The following is a 17487-nucleotide window of genomic DNA, read 5'->3' on the forward strand; positions in this document are numbered from 1 at the left end:
CATGTGATGCTATAAAGCATTTTTCTCACTGCTCAGCTGTGAGCATTTTATGGTATGTGTAAGTGCAAATAGTTTTTATTTAAAATACATAAATTGCATTTGTTCAAACTTTATTTTTCACAGACATATACAGGCAATAGCTGATGCGAGTGGGACTGAAGCACATACTTAACACAGCATAGACGGATAACTTTCTGGTACAGGGAGAGAGAATTAACTTACCAAGTGAGACTAATTTACCAAATAAAAGAAATGGTAAAGCCACATTAATGTTACTAACATTTAAAGCATACGGGACAAAATAAACTTTTAGAAGAGTAACAGCTGAAGCAAGCAGTCCAGTTAAATGAAACTAAACAAATTTAAGGTTTTGAATGTGGAGTACTTAAAAGAAAACTCTCTATTTTAAGAACAAGACTGGCGTTAACTCTCCTTTGTGCAGACGGGACGGTTAAATTAAGTATCTAACAAGGCTTGCTTTTCTTCTTTCAAATATGAGGTATCTGTCTAAGTTTGAATGTTAACTTTCATGACACAGATTTTCCACTAGAGTGTTCTAAATACAATTTACTTCACTTCTTTCCTTAGAAAATGATGTAGGACTACACCGAGCTGACACATTAACACAGGTTCTTAGATTTCTTAAATTTATCATGTAATCTTGTTATCAATATTGTAGCCAATTTTGGTTTAAAGTATAAATTTTATTAAACTGAGTAAGCGATAGCAGATAAAACAGCGCTGGGTGCGCCGGGGAGTCCTCTGCTCCGCCCAAGACGCGCACACGCGGTCCCTGGGAGGCGGTCCTTTATCTTCTCCGGTTCAAGGTCCCAGCCAATCCTGTCGCCCCTCCTCACTCGGATGTTGACATGGCTCTTCCCCATTGGTTCCCTTTGTTGCAGGGGTCTCATTACCGAGAAGTTTCGGGAAGTTTCGAGAAGCTGCCAGAGGCTTCGAGAAGCGTCCACTGCCAGCCTCCTCACCGTCGCAGCCTCCTCACCGTCGCAGCCCCCTCCCCTCAAGCGTTGCAACAAGACACCACTTCGAGCCACCCAGCCCCCTTTTCTCTCTCACAATCCCATGCAACAATACAACTGACCTCCCCCCATTACCTACAGAGTACAACAGAGTCAAAAGGAGTATTGTTTCACATAAGGACAGCCACAGAGAGCCTCCCTCCCCCCAAACTTCTTGATGAACAAACCCCACACATTACAATCTGAAATCTTTACATGCCGCAGTATTCAATCTCAACCATATTGCTATGTGCTACACTGCCAGATTTTATCCTTGTCTCTACCCTTGTGAGACTGTCTCAGTCCTGTCGTCTGCAACTTTCGCTCCTTTCCAATGTGTTTCTTAATTCAACATGAAATGGATTTCTTGAGGTTTTGTGCTTTAACAGCAACTGTATTATAACATTTCCCTGTGCTAAAACTCGAAATAGGCTTTCTACTTAACTGCAGAAGACTGTCAATTTCCAGTCTGTTGACACCTCATTTCTTGTCCTTTAATACTATTTTACAACATGCCTTACGGTTTTTAACGGAATCAGGCAGCAATTCTTCTCTAGGCCTTCTGCACAGATGTGAGCCTAGCCTATATGGATTTTTAAAGACTTTTATCACGAAAGTATCAGTACCTGTAAATCAGATTGCTCTCTGTTCTGACGAGGAATTGTAAGAAACGTGTCAACAGTGCAGGGCCTACCGTACATGCTGGCCCCCCGCAGTAAAGTTTGACGGCACACTCCACAGCAACGCACCCTGACTGACAGCCGCGGCGCCTCAGCCGCGCAACGAGCTCCACAGGTCGCTCCTCGCCCTCTCCTCGCGGCGCCTACCCCTCACCCCGAGGGGCTGCCGGCCTCCCCACATGAAACAGCCGCTCTCGCTGGGTCTGCCCGGGACCTCCTCACCGACGGCAGCACCGCCCCTCAGCCGACGGCTGGCTCCCGCCTCGCCTTTCCCGCCGCTGACCCCCTCCGGCCCCGCTCCCTCCGCACCGAGCCCGCTCCCTCAGCGCTGACCGCCTCCCGTCCCGCTCCCACAGCGCCTCGCGTTGGGCCGTTGATGGCGGACATGGGCCTGTGAGTGGAAAGGCTCGGACAGACGAGAGTCAGGCTCAGAAAAAGGTGTGTGTAAACAGCATTGTGAATCTACAAGAGTTCGATGAACGCTGGGGCCTGCCTAAAGGCACCTCGGAGGCCGGCTGACAGCACTGCCTAGTCCAAGCCACTGCCGGCTCAGGTAACTTGGGCATCTTTATCCTAGGCACAGTGTCTGTTGGCAAGGATCAGATAGTTTTGCTCTAAGTTTCTTTGTCTTAGTGCAATAATCCTGTGAGAGCACAGCGTGCTTCACAGCCCTAAATGCGGAAGTGTATTAATCACAGTGCACACAGGGGTGCAAATTCCTAACAAAATTCTGTTGAGATTTTAAGGGATACTCATGGCATCACCAGTAAAGTGGCAGTTTGTTCATGAGTTCAGTTTTTACCCATCTGGCTACTTACAGATTTAAAAATACAGCATCTTGACAGAGAACAGTATTGCAAGTGTTCTGGTAGTCTTGAGGTAAGCGAAGCTGAAATACAGGTTGCCTCAGCAAGGCCTTAGATACTATATATCTTGGACTGAGAAGCAGTTATCTCTTACCCAGTTTAAGAAATAGTATTAGTTCTTTGTGAGTTGCCAATTAGCCTTCCTTTCCATTTTATGGTTTCCTTTCCGATTCACAGCTGTGGTAATTCTGAAAAGTTGTGATATTCTTAAGTTTATTGAACTGTTGTTACTTGCAGCCCCTCAGTCACTTCATAGATGAAGTATTCTATAAAAGAAGAGACTGGATTAGTGTTACTAATCTTTTATCAGTTTAATTTTAGCAACTGTTGTATTTTTTCTAGACCAAGTACCAGCACCACTGATAGCAAAACTGAAGGCATATGAGCTTTTGTGCTGCATTTCTGCAGTTTCCTCCTAGGAAGATCCTGAGAAACTCTTGAGAAACTTGGGAAGATGATGTTTGAGTACCAATGACACTGCCTGACTATTTCACTGTTGAACACTTTCATACATATATGGCAGGTAGGTACTTCTAGTGCACTCTATAAAAACACAGGTTAGTTCTAACTAGGTAATAAATTTATTTACAAATATATTTACAAGCAAAATTTAACATGTTTGGATACTTAAGAAAAAAAACAAATAAACAAAACAAACGAAAACCAACCCAAAGCCATGCATAGCATCAAACTACAGCAAGGCAGTGACCAACTATGTTTAGGCACAGGTGGCCAGATTATTTATTTTTTTAACTTTTAGACGTGGAAAAGAAAATGTCTGTTAGTGACTCAAAATAAGTGGAAGATTCTGTGGCAGCTAGTAAAGGAGGTTATATCTGTCTCTGCTGCTTAAAGTAGAAACAGCTCTTAATGATTCTTACTTGAAGAGCTGTTTGACTTTAGGTCTTGTAGATTGCCTATCTGCTTGTATTTTACTCTGCTGCTATTTAGAGCAAGGTACAAAATAACAGGGACCGTTACAGTGTTTTTCTGCTTTTTCAGGTAAGTACACAAATTACTAGGGTAAAGACCCATGCTTGTTAGTATATTTTGGTTTTAGCCAGAAATTAAAAGCTTTTGCACCATGTCGCATCTTCATCAGATGGAATGGAAAGTTTGCACAAGCAGAATAGCTTTACAGTTTATGACAGGAGGTTTTTAATGACTTGGGCTGACTAGTGTCAGAAACTACTACTGGGTTTTCAGTAGACCTGTCTAGGTATGCTCCATCAAATCTATTGGTAGTGAAAGTATTCTGTCCATGGAGTTGTGTTCATCGGTTGAATTTTCCATGGTACTGTAGTAGGAATGGGGGATGTAATACTTTTATCTTGTCTGTATGCTATTCATAGTTTTTACATTTTACATGTAAATACTAAATTACTACATCATTGCGCATTACTGCACATGTTAATCTTTCAAAGTGTGTAACTGTTCCAAAGTTTTAGTCTCTATAGCATTTGCTTACAGTGATTTCCTGCTGTCTACCACCATTGTAAAGGAGCACAGGCATTATTTTTGCTATAAAAATGGAAGGTCTTGATCAAAAATTAAGTAAATTTCCAAGAGATTAATCACAGGTCAAAGGATGTAAGCATTTCCAAAGTCTTAGTAGAATGATATTGGAGAAAATTTCTTCAAGGATTAATATAGCTGTATAAAACCCTGCCATAATGAGTTTATGCATGTTATGACAAGTATTTCATTATTCAAGTTATGACAAGTATTTCATTAACACTTGAAGCCAGTAGAATATATTGAACACAGATCTTTCACTTCTGGAGCAATTATTTCTACCATGCTGTACAAAAAGTAATAGGCATACCTGATTTACACAGATCACCAGTGCAACTGTGTTCATAAAGGCTCACGTCCTTTAAAAATGATCCCTGCAGGTGTATCCAGGCAGGTATATTTTCTTCACAGAAGTGACAATTCAAACATAACTCTAAGAACCAAGATTTCATCCAGACCCTCCCTGTAGAAAATGCTGAAGATAGCCCAAGGCAGTTTGTTGCTGTTTATATGCAGGCTATTTTTGGCTCCCATTCCAAGGTAGCTGACTCTTACGCGTTTAGTGGAGAGGCTGGGTGCCTGACACAGGGCCTGGATCCCACTGTGTGGGGTCTCTGCTTAAAAATTAGGCATACAGTGGTTAACTCTTAGATGACCAACTCCTTTTTTGTATACAGCTGTTAGTCTGGAATTTTTAGAATGACAATTCTGTTTTTATCTGACACACTTTTACACCGAAATCACTGTAAAATAACCTGAAATAAAAACCTTTTTACCAATTTCATTACCACATGGTAAGGATCCCATGTCAGGAGAATGAGGTTTATATACATTGTGCAGTAAGTATTTCTAATCCAACAGTGAATCTATTGAAGCTCTGATTAGGGGACAGTGATTGGCTGTATGAAGATGTAAAGAAAAATATATTAACTATAATAACATATATAATATGTTATATATTAACATACATAATAAATATGTTAACTATATTAACTCCGGAAATAAAATGTATGATACTATTACTTGGTAATGCCTAAATTGGTCTGGAACTGATAAGGAGCTATGAGTCTCTTGTGCACTTCCATCACAAGGGTGGGCCCACTGCCAGTCTATTGTTGCCAAGGAATAAACTTCAGTAAAGAATGCAAGGCAATATGTGGAAGACCTTGCACTAAGAACAAGTGCCAGCCCACAAAATTAATTCAAACCAGAGAGCAGATACAATGGATGCTGACAGACGGGACAGAGATCTGTAACATCTCTTTGGAGCTACAGTTTCTCCTATCTCTTCTTCTAGGGACTTTGACTCCCAGTAGGCTGCAGTCTAGCAAAAACAATCCCACCCACATGTTGCTTTTATTTCTGGAAATTACGTGAAAGAGTCTGTAGATTATACCAGCAGTCTTCATGTTTGCTTCTTCTTTTCATGGGGTATGAGAGGAAATGATGCGCCTGAAAAGGTACAACTGTGCTCTTGGACTGAAAGTCTTCCCTTCGACAAAACTCTCACAGGAGTTCTTAATGAGGTGAAAGTACTTCCTTACAAAGACAGTAAGGGAGAGTTGACTGTGTTACTCATTACACTCTACAAGGCCATAGAAACTAGAAACACATCTTAATTTTTTCAGTATTAATCCATGTGTCATAACTGTGGGGTCTTCTTAAAGCATGCATGTTTTCCAGGGATTTTGTGTGTCATTTCTGAGGGAGATAGATGGAGAATTCTTTTCTGATTGTAGGATTACTTCATTTGAGATGTGAAAATTCAGTAGGTAAATTATACAGTGTAGTGTGTGGTTACAGGTTAATAATTATTTATTACTACAAAAAAGATGGACCATTTTGGCTGATAACTCTAAAAATGTTAAGGGTCTTTTCCAGCCTAAATGATTCTATGACCCTGTGGGAATTTTTTTTTCTTTTCCTGGAAGATTTTAAGGTGCACAAGGAAGCTGTTAATTTTAAATGCTTTTTAATAGAAAATCCAATTATTTATAGTCATAAAATTAGCTAATTTTGTTAAAAAATAAAAAACTGTTAATACAGAATCCCATAGAAAAGAAATTATTGTTTAAAATTAAGTTTTACACACTGTGTTTTCTATTACCTGTGGAGGCGGGCCCTTTAATAGTGATCAAAAATCACACCCTAAAATCGCAGATTAATATTTTTAAACCAGCCTGTTTATACTGTGTTAAATACAACAAAAAATGTTTATTTAAATGGTTAAGTTCTCTGAATTTCTGAGTAGTAAGTGCAGCAGAACTGTGTGCCTCTTACAGGCCTAACATTGCTTCTACTGGAATTCCAGATAGTGTCAGTCTGCTGAAACATGAGTTCAGTTACCAAATATAGATGAGTGGGGTAAGAATTACATAGTCACAGAGGACAGATGTAACACACAGGCCACAGTCTTCTTGATGCTTACAGAGGACCAAGCAATCTTTAGTGAATAGCTGGAGCAACTTCAAGCCAACTTAGATACAGAAAGAAAAAAAGCCATCTTTACCTGCTATTAATTATACTTGAGACTCTGCGTATTGGTCTGTTCATTATAAGGTCTGTCTTGTATTTTCTGCTAAATTTAATTACTGTACTTTGGGGAGTAATTTTGCAGGATTTCAAAAGTCAGAGGAAAAATATGTGTTTGTTTTAAAAGATCTCGCTAGATAAATGTATCTTCCTTCATATTATTTCTTTGATCAGATTGGCCTTAGGTCATATTTTTTTTAAGTAATAATTTTCATTGGACAGGTTTCACAAATTCAGGATGTGTATACTTCTCTTGTAATGAGTCCTTTGATTTTCTGTGGTTTTCCATATTTCATTATTTATCTCTTGAATACCTTAATTTGGTTAATTATTCAAATGTTTTCTGAGATTATTATAATCCAGTACATTTTGAATTTACTATTTACCATGTTCTTCCATAGAGCATCTATATTATTTTCTGAACAAATACTTAAATAGCATAATACTAAAATCTGTGTTTACTTGTGAGTAATTTTTAAACATATAACAAATAGGACCTCCAGAACGGTTTATACATAATAATGCTGGAAGTGTAGCTAAACACTGATCTGCATGCAACATTGTATTTTATGTTTGTGTCTTTAAATGCTATAGTATATTCCTTTCTAGGTTACCTAATGAGTAATGATGATGAAAACTGTTATAAATACTTTGTAGTCTAGCTTGGAGAAGCTGGAAATAGCACTTGAAATTTCTAATTATGATCTTATATGCTACTTGATAGGGTTAGCGATACTTCATCTCCAGTTTGCTGTGGTTACAAGTTGCTCTAAAAGAATAGTTGCTTTATGTATTACAGTGTGGCTGAAAAAAAGTCTTATAACTGGAAGCTTCCATTCAGCTGTCTAAAGCTAGACATATAAATCCTTATTTAGGCACCAGACCTTTCTCACTAAGAAGACTTATCAGCATTAGAAATTGCCAGTAATCAGAACATTTTTAAATTAGTCATTATCTAAACACACAGCTACAGATTGATTTACTTAAATTTAGACACTGGGCTTTAATAATTATATATAGCCATTATATTTTTCTAATGATAAAGCTGAGTATAAGGGGGAGGTATGCTAATTCATATTACATTCATTTTAATCATGATGTTGGGTGACTAGCAATTGGTAAGATTGCCCTCAACTGTAAACCATTGAAACACCAGAGCAACTTGGTGTTGAAAGTCAGAGAAGTTTATGTGAATATGTAATATATCCCTTTGAGATGTGATCAAGCTAGGAACCAGTATAAATCAGATTTAAATAAAGATGTCATTTGAACACAGATATTTATGAGTTACCTAAACAGTAAACTAGCCCCTTTGTTCATTTGAATACAGTGCTGAAAAATAACTTAAGGTGAAGAAGACAGCAACCCTCCAGGTTTAACCCTTTGTTTCCTGGCATTCATCCAGTCTATGCTTTAACAGCTGAGCCTCTAGACCAACTGTTTGCTTGGCTTCTCAGATTCATTCTTTAAAGCTGCTATGTGGTAGTCAGTTATACTGTATATACGTTTTCAGATTTTGTTGAAAGAGATTGTCATGGCAGCTAAATTTGTTGCCCTGTAAACACAAACGAAAGATAGATGTAATCCCAGCAAAGAATAAACCTATCGTGGTATTCTATAAAAACACATAAAATCCTAAAATGTTTTATTTTCCTCATACTTCTCTTTTATGTATTGAGTTGTAATCTGTTGGCAAGAGAAGCAGGCACATCAGGAGATGCATATGCCAGGCCAAGAATTCCAAGAATCTATCAGTCAGTTAAAGACTACATGCTGGGTAAGCCCCGGTGAAGTGACTAAAGGTAATTGGAGCTTGCATGAGCTGATGTAAAATACATCCAAGTACATCTCATAACTGTCAAGCCGCTTATCGATCAGTGAGGAAATACTTTGGACCGTTGAGAGAATACATAGTATTTTTTAAAATCTTGTACAGATTAATCAAATGAATCTCATAGAAACTATGATAAAAAGGAAAATTTTCAGGGTTAATTAAAACCACTGATGTTCAACTTAATTAAATCCTTTGCAAGAAGCAGCAATTAGTTTTAAGATAGATCACCTACAATCTAGTGACCAGCAGGACAAATAAATTTAAAAGAGAGAGTTTCAGGCAGATCCTTCCCTTGGGAAAAGACTGGTTTCCCTGATGTCATGTTTCCTGCTTTTTCTGCCTTTACAGAGACAGAGAACATGCGTCTTCATTCTGAAATCATGTGGAAAAACTGGAGATGTGTAGTTGCTTCTGTACTTTGTGAAACTGGTACAGAATATATATTATACCCTTATATGGTGCAGGGTGGTACATAGGTTGTGAAATCTATTTCTTTAGTGGTTTATTTTTAGCATGTGATAGTTTGAGATTCCACTTACCAGTGTTAAGGAAAATGCTACTAAATTGTATTGAAAGGTAACAATTTAAAAACAATAGCACAAGAAGTAAAATAATATTAAACACTTGCCAACATTAAACAGAAATGATAACTTGGAGTTTTTAATCCAAACATCTGTGTGTAGATTCTCATAATGCTTTCAACTACTACAATATTTTTCCCTCTCAGAATTTGCTGGTTTAGCACCTGGAAGGCAGTGTTATAGCAAAGAGAAAAGTAATTATATTCCCCAGATCATCATCAGCCTAAAACCAGAAAAAAATTAAGTGTAATAGCATTGATGTGAAATAATACATCAGATGTGAAATAACAGATCACTCAAATTGCTCCAGTGGAACTGAGTTTGTGCTCAGCAATATATGAAGGATGGCTTCATAGTTCTGAAGGAAGAAGCATGAGAAATATGATCTTGAGCGCTCGCATTTCCACCTAGACAATTTGCAGCCCTGGCCCATTCTAATAGAAACCAAGGTTTACAATAACTATTTCATGCACTGTTGTGTTCTGCTCTTCTCCCAGTTTTGTGTCTAGCTTATGGGAACGAGGATATAACCGAGGTTTTTCACTGAGAAGTTTTTTCATTAAGGAGTTGCATTTGTGTCTTCCAGCATGCAAGACAGAAGCTGTGGGCAGGCATTACCTCTTTCTTTAATGCTGAAGGAGGCTTACTGTGCAGAGAGAGGCATCAACAAGGGATTTCCTGAAAATATGTCAGAAGCTTCATCTTACCATGACTTTTTCTCTGATTCCCTGTCAGACATACAGAATGGGGACTTTTCAAATGAACTTTCTGCCTTCCTTACCCAGGAAGAGATGTATAAGAGCCTTGACATAGCTCAGGAAGCTATTGCCAATTCCATGAAGGAGGATCAGAATGCAGCACCAGACTTTAATCATTATTTCAACACCTCTCTTTCTAGCACTTCAGAAACTGCTTCTTTCAGAGCTACCAAACTGCATGAGCAAGATGCTTTACAGAGGCCTCAAGCAGGCAGTCTGAATTCATGTGCTGCAAGTCATATTCTCCCAAGCAATCAGAAAGAGCAACCCAGCACACCTCAAACAGCAGGTAGTTTTATCACAGTTTCCAGGAAGCAAGCAAGCACCTCACCTTTGCTAAATGCTAGTCCCAGCTTCATTAAAAGCCTGAAACATTCAAAAAAGGATAATGGTCCAGGTGTACCTAAGACAAGCCCTAAGTCTGACTCATCAGCCCAGAGAGAAGTTCCTTTCAGGAGCAAGCTGTGTGACAAAGCTGCCACATTTATAGAGGAACTGTCACCTATATTTAGACAAGCATCAGAGACAAGAGGCCGAAGTCCTGATGGGGACTCTTCTTCTCCAGATAGTGGATACCTGTCTCCTAAAAAGAGGCAACTAGCTGAAAGTACCTCCATAAACCAGGAGTTTGACAAGACATATCAAGAGGCTGAGCCTGAGGCAAAATTACCTGAAGTTCATCTCAATGGAGAACACTTTTCTGAAAGGGAGAGCATCACTCAGAGTGAAACAGTCCTTTGCTACCCCTTCATCAACACTGCAGAGAATCAATTTTCACCACCTCAATTCACTCAGAAGCTCCGGAGCCAGGAAATTGCTGAAGGAAACAAAGTATTGCTGGAGTGCAGAGTTGCTGGCAATCCAGTCCCTGATGTCAGGTATGTGCATGCCTTTTATGCTTTTTAACTAAGTCACCGGATATCATCATCTTCTGATTGTAGAACATAAACTAAGGACCGGTATCATAGGGGACTTGCTTAAAGGTAGTCATGTAAGAACAGCGGATCATGCAGTGTTAGTGCATGGGGATTCTGATCTCTTTAGTTCTCTCAAGTGTCTCATTGTTTTGTGCTTGGAAATGAAGTCCTTGATTCAAGAGCCATATTGCAAAATTAGGAGTGGAATTTGCTCTGACAAGATTTTTTGTGACTGGTAACCTCATTAATCTAGGTAAAAGGCTCGCAATTTGCCCCTGAAGAGCATATATCAGGCAATTGATACTGGTTTTCTGTCAATTAGAGTGTCTCCAAGCACCATACCAATGGGATTTGGAGTCTATACTATGAGATAACCTGATTTTTTCTAAGCCTAGCCAAATATCCTCTTGTGTAAGACATTTCTAGAAGACATTAAGAACCCATATCAAAATTTCTTTCAAATATTTACAGAGATGTTTATTTGTATTTGCTTTTGTTCGATGACAAAACATGAAAGTAACTGCTGCATAAGTTTGGTTTAGGTGTTTTGGGTTTTTTATTATTACTAATTCATAATTCTTTCCACTGTTTTCCTTTCCTTCTAAAACCAATAGAAATTAAAGTCATCCAGCACTGCACACTGTTTTGCCACTTCACAGGTCTGAGACAGTGCTGATAGACTTGCTTATCACACACAGAGGTAGACTGTACCTCTAGCTTATATATTTCCTCACAACCTATTTTGGTTTAAAGTCAACTAAGCATATCTGATATTCTCAAAGGAAAATTTTGTCCAAAAAGTCCTATTTGGACGGGAGGGAATTCATAGTTCCACTCTGAGAACTTCCTATAAGTTTAGTTACGTCTGAAGACAACATAATTCTTTAAAAGTTCACATTTCCTTAAAGGAACATATAAATCACTTTCCTGTAACATCTGTTGTGCCTTAGATTTCTTCTTATCTCCTGCTATGAAGTCAACAAGATTGAAAAACTACAGCTTTGAAAAGTCAGGTTATGGCTGTATGTGCTTATATATGCATGAAAATTTACATTGAAAAATCATTACAGTGAAAAATTACATTGTAGGAAGTAGCTCCAGAGGGTCTTGTTGGTGGCTGTTGAAGACAACAATATTGCCTTTATCCTTATCTGAGTGTCCAGTAAAATGTATCCCAGACAAGCTGAATATTGAGAAACTGAAATTTTTATGGGGTCAAACAATCATTTATAGAGACATCAAGCGTGTTCAGTTTTTTTTATATATAAAGTGGAAGAAGTTGTCCCTTAACACACTGACTACGTTGGTTATGTACTCAAGTTTAGATTGTGCTACAATGGAAGCCAGCTGATCTTACAAACTAGGACAAGCTGTAAATCTATGCTAAAGAGAGGACTTATATTATGAGCATTGCCAGAAGGCCAGGAAGCTTACCCCAAAAATAGAATTGTAATGCTTAAATTTGTAATGCCCATCAAGCAATATGACAGCCAAGTCATGTCATTAATAGTAGTTTGGTTGGGGGTTTGTTTATTTTTTTTTTTGTTTTTCTTTGTTTTAATATCTGCTTGGAAAAAAGGACAAAAATCACAGTTACGGGTGCAAAAGACTTCCAGTTCTTCTTCAGACTTTCATGAAACAGGAAAGGGAAAGTCACAGAAGAAGAAGTCACAGAGTTATGACAGGCAGGGAATCCTCCTTCTTGTGTTTCTTCTCTTAGATTCTTCTTTCCCTCTCAATAAGATATTGCAGCCTGCCTGATGTGGACACTAGGGCAAGACAAGCTGTTAACTTCTAGTAATTCTTTTGTTGTTGTTGGGTTAGGTAATATGACAACTAATATACTGGTACTGGTAATTTTGAGTTGTGAAACAGAGTAATAGCAGCTGACAGAGGACCCTTGGAGGAAAAAAACCTAGAACCAACCTGCTAATCAATAGTAAAGACCTTGTCACTTAATTTTACCCATCTGTAGGTTAGATATTTAACCTGACCAAGTCACCCGAAACTCCATCTGCAGTCACTAGACAAAAGCACATGCCTCATCTCTATGCCAGAAGATGGCACAGGAAGAAAGAGTTGCTCTGCAATTCATATCTACAGCTAATGCAACTACAAGAAAAAAAACCCTGAACTTACTTGTCTTTCTTACAAGTGAGAATTCAACATGATACCTATTACCTCAAAGGAGCTTAGTTTTTCTACTGTGTGAATTTTGAAAACACTTCCGTAGCTTGAACCTCAAACTTAGTAAGAAAATTTCTTGCTAAGAAAGTGGGAGAGGAAGATTTTTTTTTTCCAGCATACTACTTATCAAGTCATTAATAAGCCCATTTAGGTACTGAGAGTCAGTCTGAGACAATACCCTTTTACTACAATGAAACACTGTTTCTGCTGGCTTTAATGTTTTTAACCACTATGGTTGATCCTGACTGGACTCCAGATGCCACCAAAGCTGGTCTGTCACTCCCCCTCAGCTGGACAGTGAAAGGCTTGTGAGTTGACATAAGGATGGGGAGATCACTTAGTATTTGCCATCACAGACAAAACAGACTCAACTTGGGGAAATTAGTTTAATTCATTACCAGTCAAATCAGAGTAGGGTAATAAGAAATAAAAGCCAAATCTTAAAAACACCTTCCCCTCACTCCTCCCTTCTTCCCAGGCTTAACTTCGAATTCTCAGCCTCCTCCCCACACAGTGGTACAGGGGGATGGGGAATGTGGGTTGTGGGCAGTTCATCACGTTGTCTCTGTCACTCATTCCTCCTCAAGGGGAGAACTCATGCTCTTCCCCTGCTCCTGGGTTCATCCCACAGGATACAGTCCTTCATGAACTTCCTCAACGTGGGTCCTTCCCATGGGCTACTTGAACTGCTCCAGCATGGGTCCCTTCCATGGGGTGCAGTCCTTCAGGAACAGAGAGTTCCAGTGTGGGTCCCCCATGGGGTCACTGTCATGTCAGGACCCTGCTCCAGCACGGGCTTCCCTCAGGCTTACAGCCTCCTTTGGGACACATTTCCCTACTCTGGCCTAGGATCCTCCAGGGGCTGCAGGTGGATATCAGTTCCACCGTGGACCTCCTTGAGCTGCAGAGGGACAGCCTTCCTCACCATAGTCTTCACCACAGGCTGCAGGTGAACTGCTGTGCTGATGCATGGAGTGCCTCCTTCCTTCTCCCCCTCCTTCATGGACCTTGGTGTCAGCAGGTGTTTCTCTCACATATTCTCACTCCTCTCTCCTGCTGCAATTGCTCATGCCCAGTAACTTTTCCCCCTTCTTAAAACTGTTATCCCAGAGGCACTGCCACCATTGTTGATGGGCTCAGCCTTGGCCATCGGCTGGTTCATCTTGGCTCTATTGGACATGGTGAAGCTTCTAAATAGCTTCTCACAGAAGCCGTGCCTGTAGCCTGTCCAAAACCTTACTACACAAACCCAGCACAACTACCATCAGGCTATTATGCTTTTAACATATATTTCAGACCTACTGAGTTACAAAAGGTATTCTGGGGAGTAAAAATGATTTAATGTACTTTTATGGTCCACCTTTGAATTGGTTTTAGTTAGTAATTATTAATAATTATCTGGCAGCAGGAGATTTGTGAATATACTTAAAGTTAGTTACTGGTAAAAATCACTTTTCTGACGTTTCCTAAAAATACATTTCCACTTTAGTCTCCATTTCATTATGGATATCAAAGAGAGGCACAGTTGTAGCTCAAAAACTACTCATTTTGTCAATACAATTCTGCGCCGTGACCTTTCTGTAATGACGCTGACTTGTCTGAAGAGGTCACTCGCACACAGCACGGGCAGGGTTCTCGCAGGCTGGATATCTTCTGGGCGCGGAGCTGCGCAAGGGGGAAGTATAGAGCACTTCACCTATTGCGTTGTTGCGGGGCCCATAGAACGAAGGCGGTTAAGTGACTGGGATAAGCGTGTAAGGACATGGCAAATACTTGGCTGCTGTTTGGGTAAGACGCCAAAGTCCTGTCTCGAATCCTGGGGAAAGAAGGGGGTTCCTTCCTTTAGAAGTTAGGAAAGCGTGCAGAAAAATTAGTAGGGGATTACTGGATTCTAAATTATAATAACATTCCTAGAAACTTTAAAACAGTTAGCTGTTATCACCTGGGAATATCATTACTCCTCTTTCTGGAGCTGAAAGGGATTTTTGTGGTATATCCTGAGTATCCAGTAAATAGCCAATATGCTGCAGTAGGAAAGACAAGCCTATTTAAAACTGATGAGGTGTTTCAGAGCTAGTGAAGAATGTTTGCTGTTTGTTCCACTTTCAGGAACGTTTCTGTAAATTTGTATGGATAGGGGAAAAAAAAAAAAGGCAAAACACCAATGATACAATACCATTGACCATTCTCTTGTATTTTGGTAATAAAAAAATCTAGTTTTCTAGAGCACAGTACTTCGACAACTGCTTCATTAGACAGAATTTCGGATTTGTAATATCTCTGGAAAAATCGATGGAGATTAGCATATGAACTGAAAAGATTTAAATATCAAAAAATACTGGTTTTGAAGAAAGTGGTCAGAAGAAAAAGATGTAAAATATATTAAACATTTTGTGAAAACTGCTGAATACATATGTCATCCTTGTTGGTGACATGGACAGTGGGATTGAGCGCGCCCTCAGCAAGTTTGCTGTTGACACCAAGCTGTGTGGTTTGGTTGGTATGCTGGAGGGAGGGGATGCCATCCAGAGGGATGTGATGCTTGTGAGCTGAGCTGATGCCAGCCTTATGAAGTTTAACCATGACAAGTGCAAGGTCCTGCACCTGGGTCAGAGCAATCCCAGGCACAGCTACAGGTAGGACAGAGAAGAGATTCAGAGAAGCCCTGTGGAGAAGGACTTGGGGATGTTGGTCGATGAGAAACTGAACATGAGCTGGCAGTATGTGCTCGCAGCCCAGAAAGCCAACCATATCCTGGGCTGCAACAAAAGGAGCGTGACCAGCAGGTCGAAGGAGGTGATCCTGCCCCTCTACTCTGCTCTCGTGAGACCTCACCTGAAGCATTGTGTGCAGTTCTGGTGTCCTCAACATAAAAAGGACATGGAACTGTTGGAACAAGTCCAGAGGAGGGCCACAAGGATGATCAGGGGACTGGAGCACCTCCCATATGAAGACAGGCTGAGAAAGTTGGGGCTGTTCAGCCTGGAGAAGAGAAGGCTGCGTGGAGACCTCATAGCAGCCTTCCGGTATCTGAAGAGTGCCTATAAGGATGCTGGGAAGGGACTCTTCATTAGGGACTGTAGTGACAGGACAAGGGGTAATGGGTTAAAACTTAAACAGGGAAAGTTTGGACTGGATATAAGGAGGAAGTTCTTTACTGTGAGGGTGGTGAGACACTGGAATGGGTTGCCCAAGGAAGTTGTGAATGCTCCGTCCCTGATGGTATTCAAGTCCAGGTTGGATGAAGCCTTGGTTTAGCGTGAGGTGTCCTTGCCCATGGCAGGGGGGTTGGAACTGGATGATCTTAAGGTCCTTTCTAACCCTAATTATTCTATGATTCTATGATTCTATGAAATGGGTATAAATGTTGCTGCCAAAAGAAGGGCTATAGAACAAGCAGAACAGTTACCTAGTCTATGAGGAGTAAGAGAAGCCACTTGGCATGTGCAAAGCTTGCTGAACAGGAGATGCAGAGAGGGTCATGAGCCAGGATTACCACAGTCTCTACATTCACACACAGCAATAAACTCTGTGTTTATTACACTAAGCAATAAATTCAGGCTTCAGTTGTTCTGATTTTTCCCAGAAAAGCCAGTTCCAATAACATAGCCGCTGCAAATAATGTTTTTGGAACTCTGTATGTTAAGTGTGATAAAAGTAGAGAATGATTGTGATTTTTATTTTTTGTCTCAGCTGGGAATAAAGCAGAAGCTGTAGTTCTTAAAGTCATGATGAAATAACAATAGTTTAATGGTGACAAGAAAAGCACTGAATAGATTGTTATTTTTCCCAGCACTCAAGAAGTTGTCCGGCCTAGTAATGAGCACAGCTGAAATTTAGAGATCTACAGCAGAGCAAAAGGTCTTCCAGAGAAACTACTTGGGTATTTCTGACCTTTTAGCTTGGTGGTTTTGTATTCATCACATTTTATTATGGATCCCAATAATCTTTATAACTGGCTTTTTTCCCTTTTCATTGCTTTTTTGGACCTAAACTTTTCAAAGTCCTCAACAAATCCAAAGTCAGGCTAGAAGCCAGCCTTAACCTGTTGCCCTTCTTGTAAGGCTAAGGATAACAAGGTTTCAGAATCTTATTATAAACAAAGAAATCATCAGATGTAGGGTAAGGACAAGGTGTTTATTTGAAGGCTATGTGACAGGGAAGGCCTCTTAAGTTCCTTGGATGTTCATAGCTGCATCATATAGAAAATAAAACTGGTATTCTGGTTTGAGTGACAAAACTTGAATAAAGTAGCTTTGTTCTGCAGGAGGAAAATAACTAAACTATGACAGAAGAACTTGTAACTACAATCTTAGGATTGAATCCCAAAAGAAAACAGTTACATTTCAAGAATCACTATATGTCATCAAAATTCAATGCCTAACTTACTAGTTCTACTGATACGCGGATAGACTCCACAACTTGTTAGAGTTGTAAAGTAGGTATGCTTTTATTCAGCGCTGAGGCGCATGGGGATTGCTCCTCCAAAAGCATGCTCACCTTGCCTTTGCCACTCAGTTTGTTTATATTACATATAATGATTACCTAAACATGAGATTGCTTCACGCCTAATACAAACGCAAAACCTATTCCTGTCTAGT

General features: G+C 39.8%; 1 protein-coding gene across 1 annotated transcript in view; it reads left to right on the forward strand.

The window, feature by feature from the left end:
* The first annotated feature begins 6478 nt into the window (after positions 1 to 6478).
* PALLD (palladin, cytoskeletal associated protein) overlaps positions 6479 to 17487 on the forward strand; it is a 195336-nt gene continuing 184327 nt past the window's right edge. Inside the window, exons 1-2 of the mRNA XM_057419221.1 lie at positions 6479 to 6636; positions 9611 to 10660. Of these exons, the coding sequence (XP_057275204.1) occupies positions 9612 to 10660 (1049 nt within the window). The 5' untranslated portion in view covers positions 6479 to 6636; position 9611. The remainder of the gene's footprint in view (positions 6637 to 9610; positions 10661 to 17487) is intronic.

The sequence above is a fragment of the Pezoporus wallicus genome, unplaced genomic scaffold, assembly GCF_028554395.1.
Source record: "Pezoporus wallicus isolate ANWC-B61680 ecotype Strahan unplaced genomic scaffold, APGP_CSIRO_Pwel_v1 contig_2384, whole genome shotgun sequence".
In the NCBI taxonomy this organism is placed as follows: Eukaryota; Metazoa; Chordata; class Aves; order Psittaciformes; family Psittacidae; genus Pezoporus; species Pezoporus wallicus.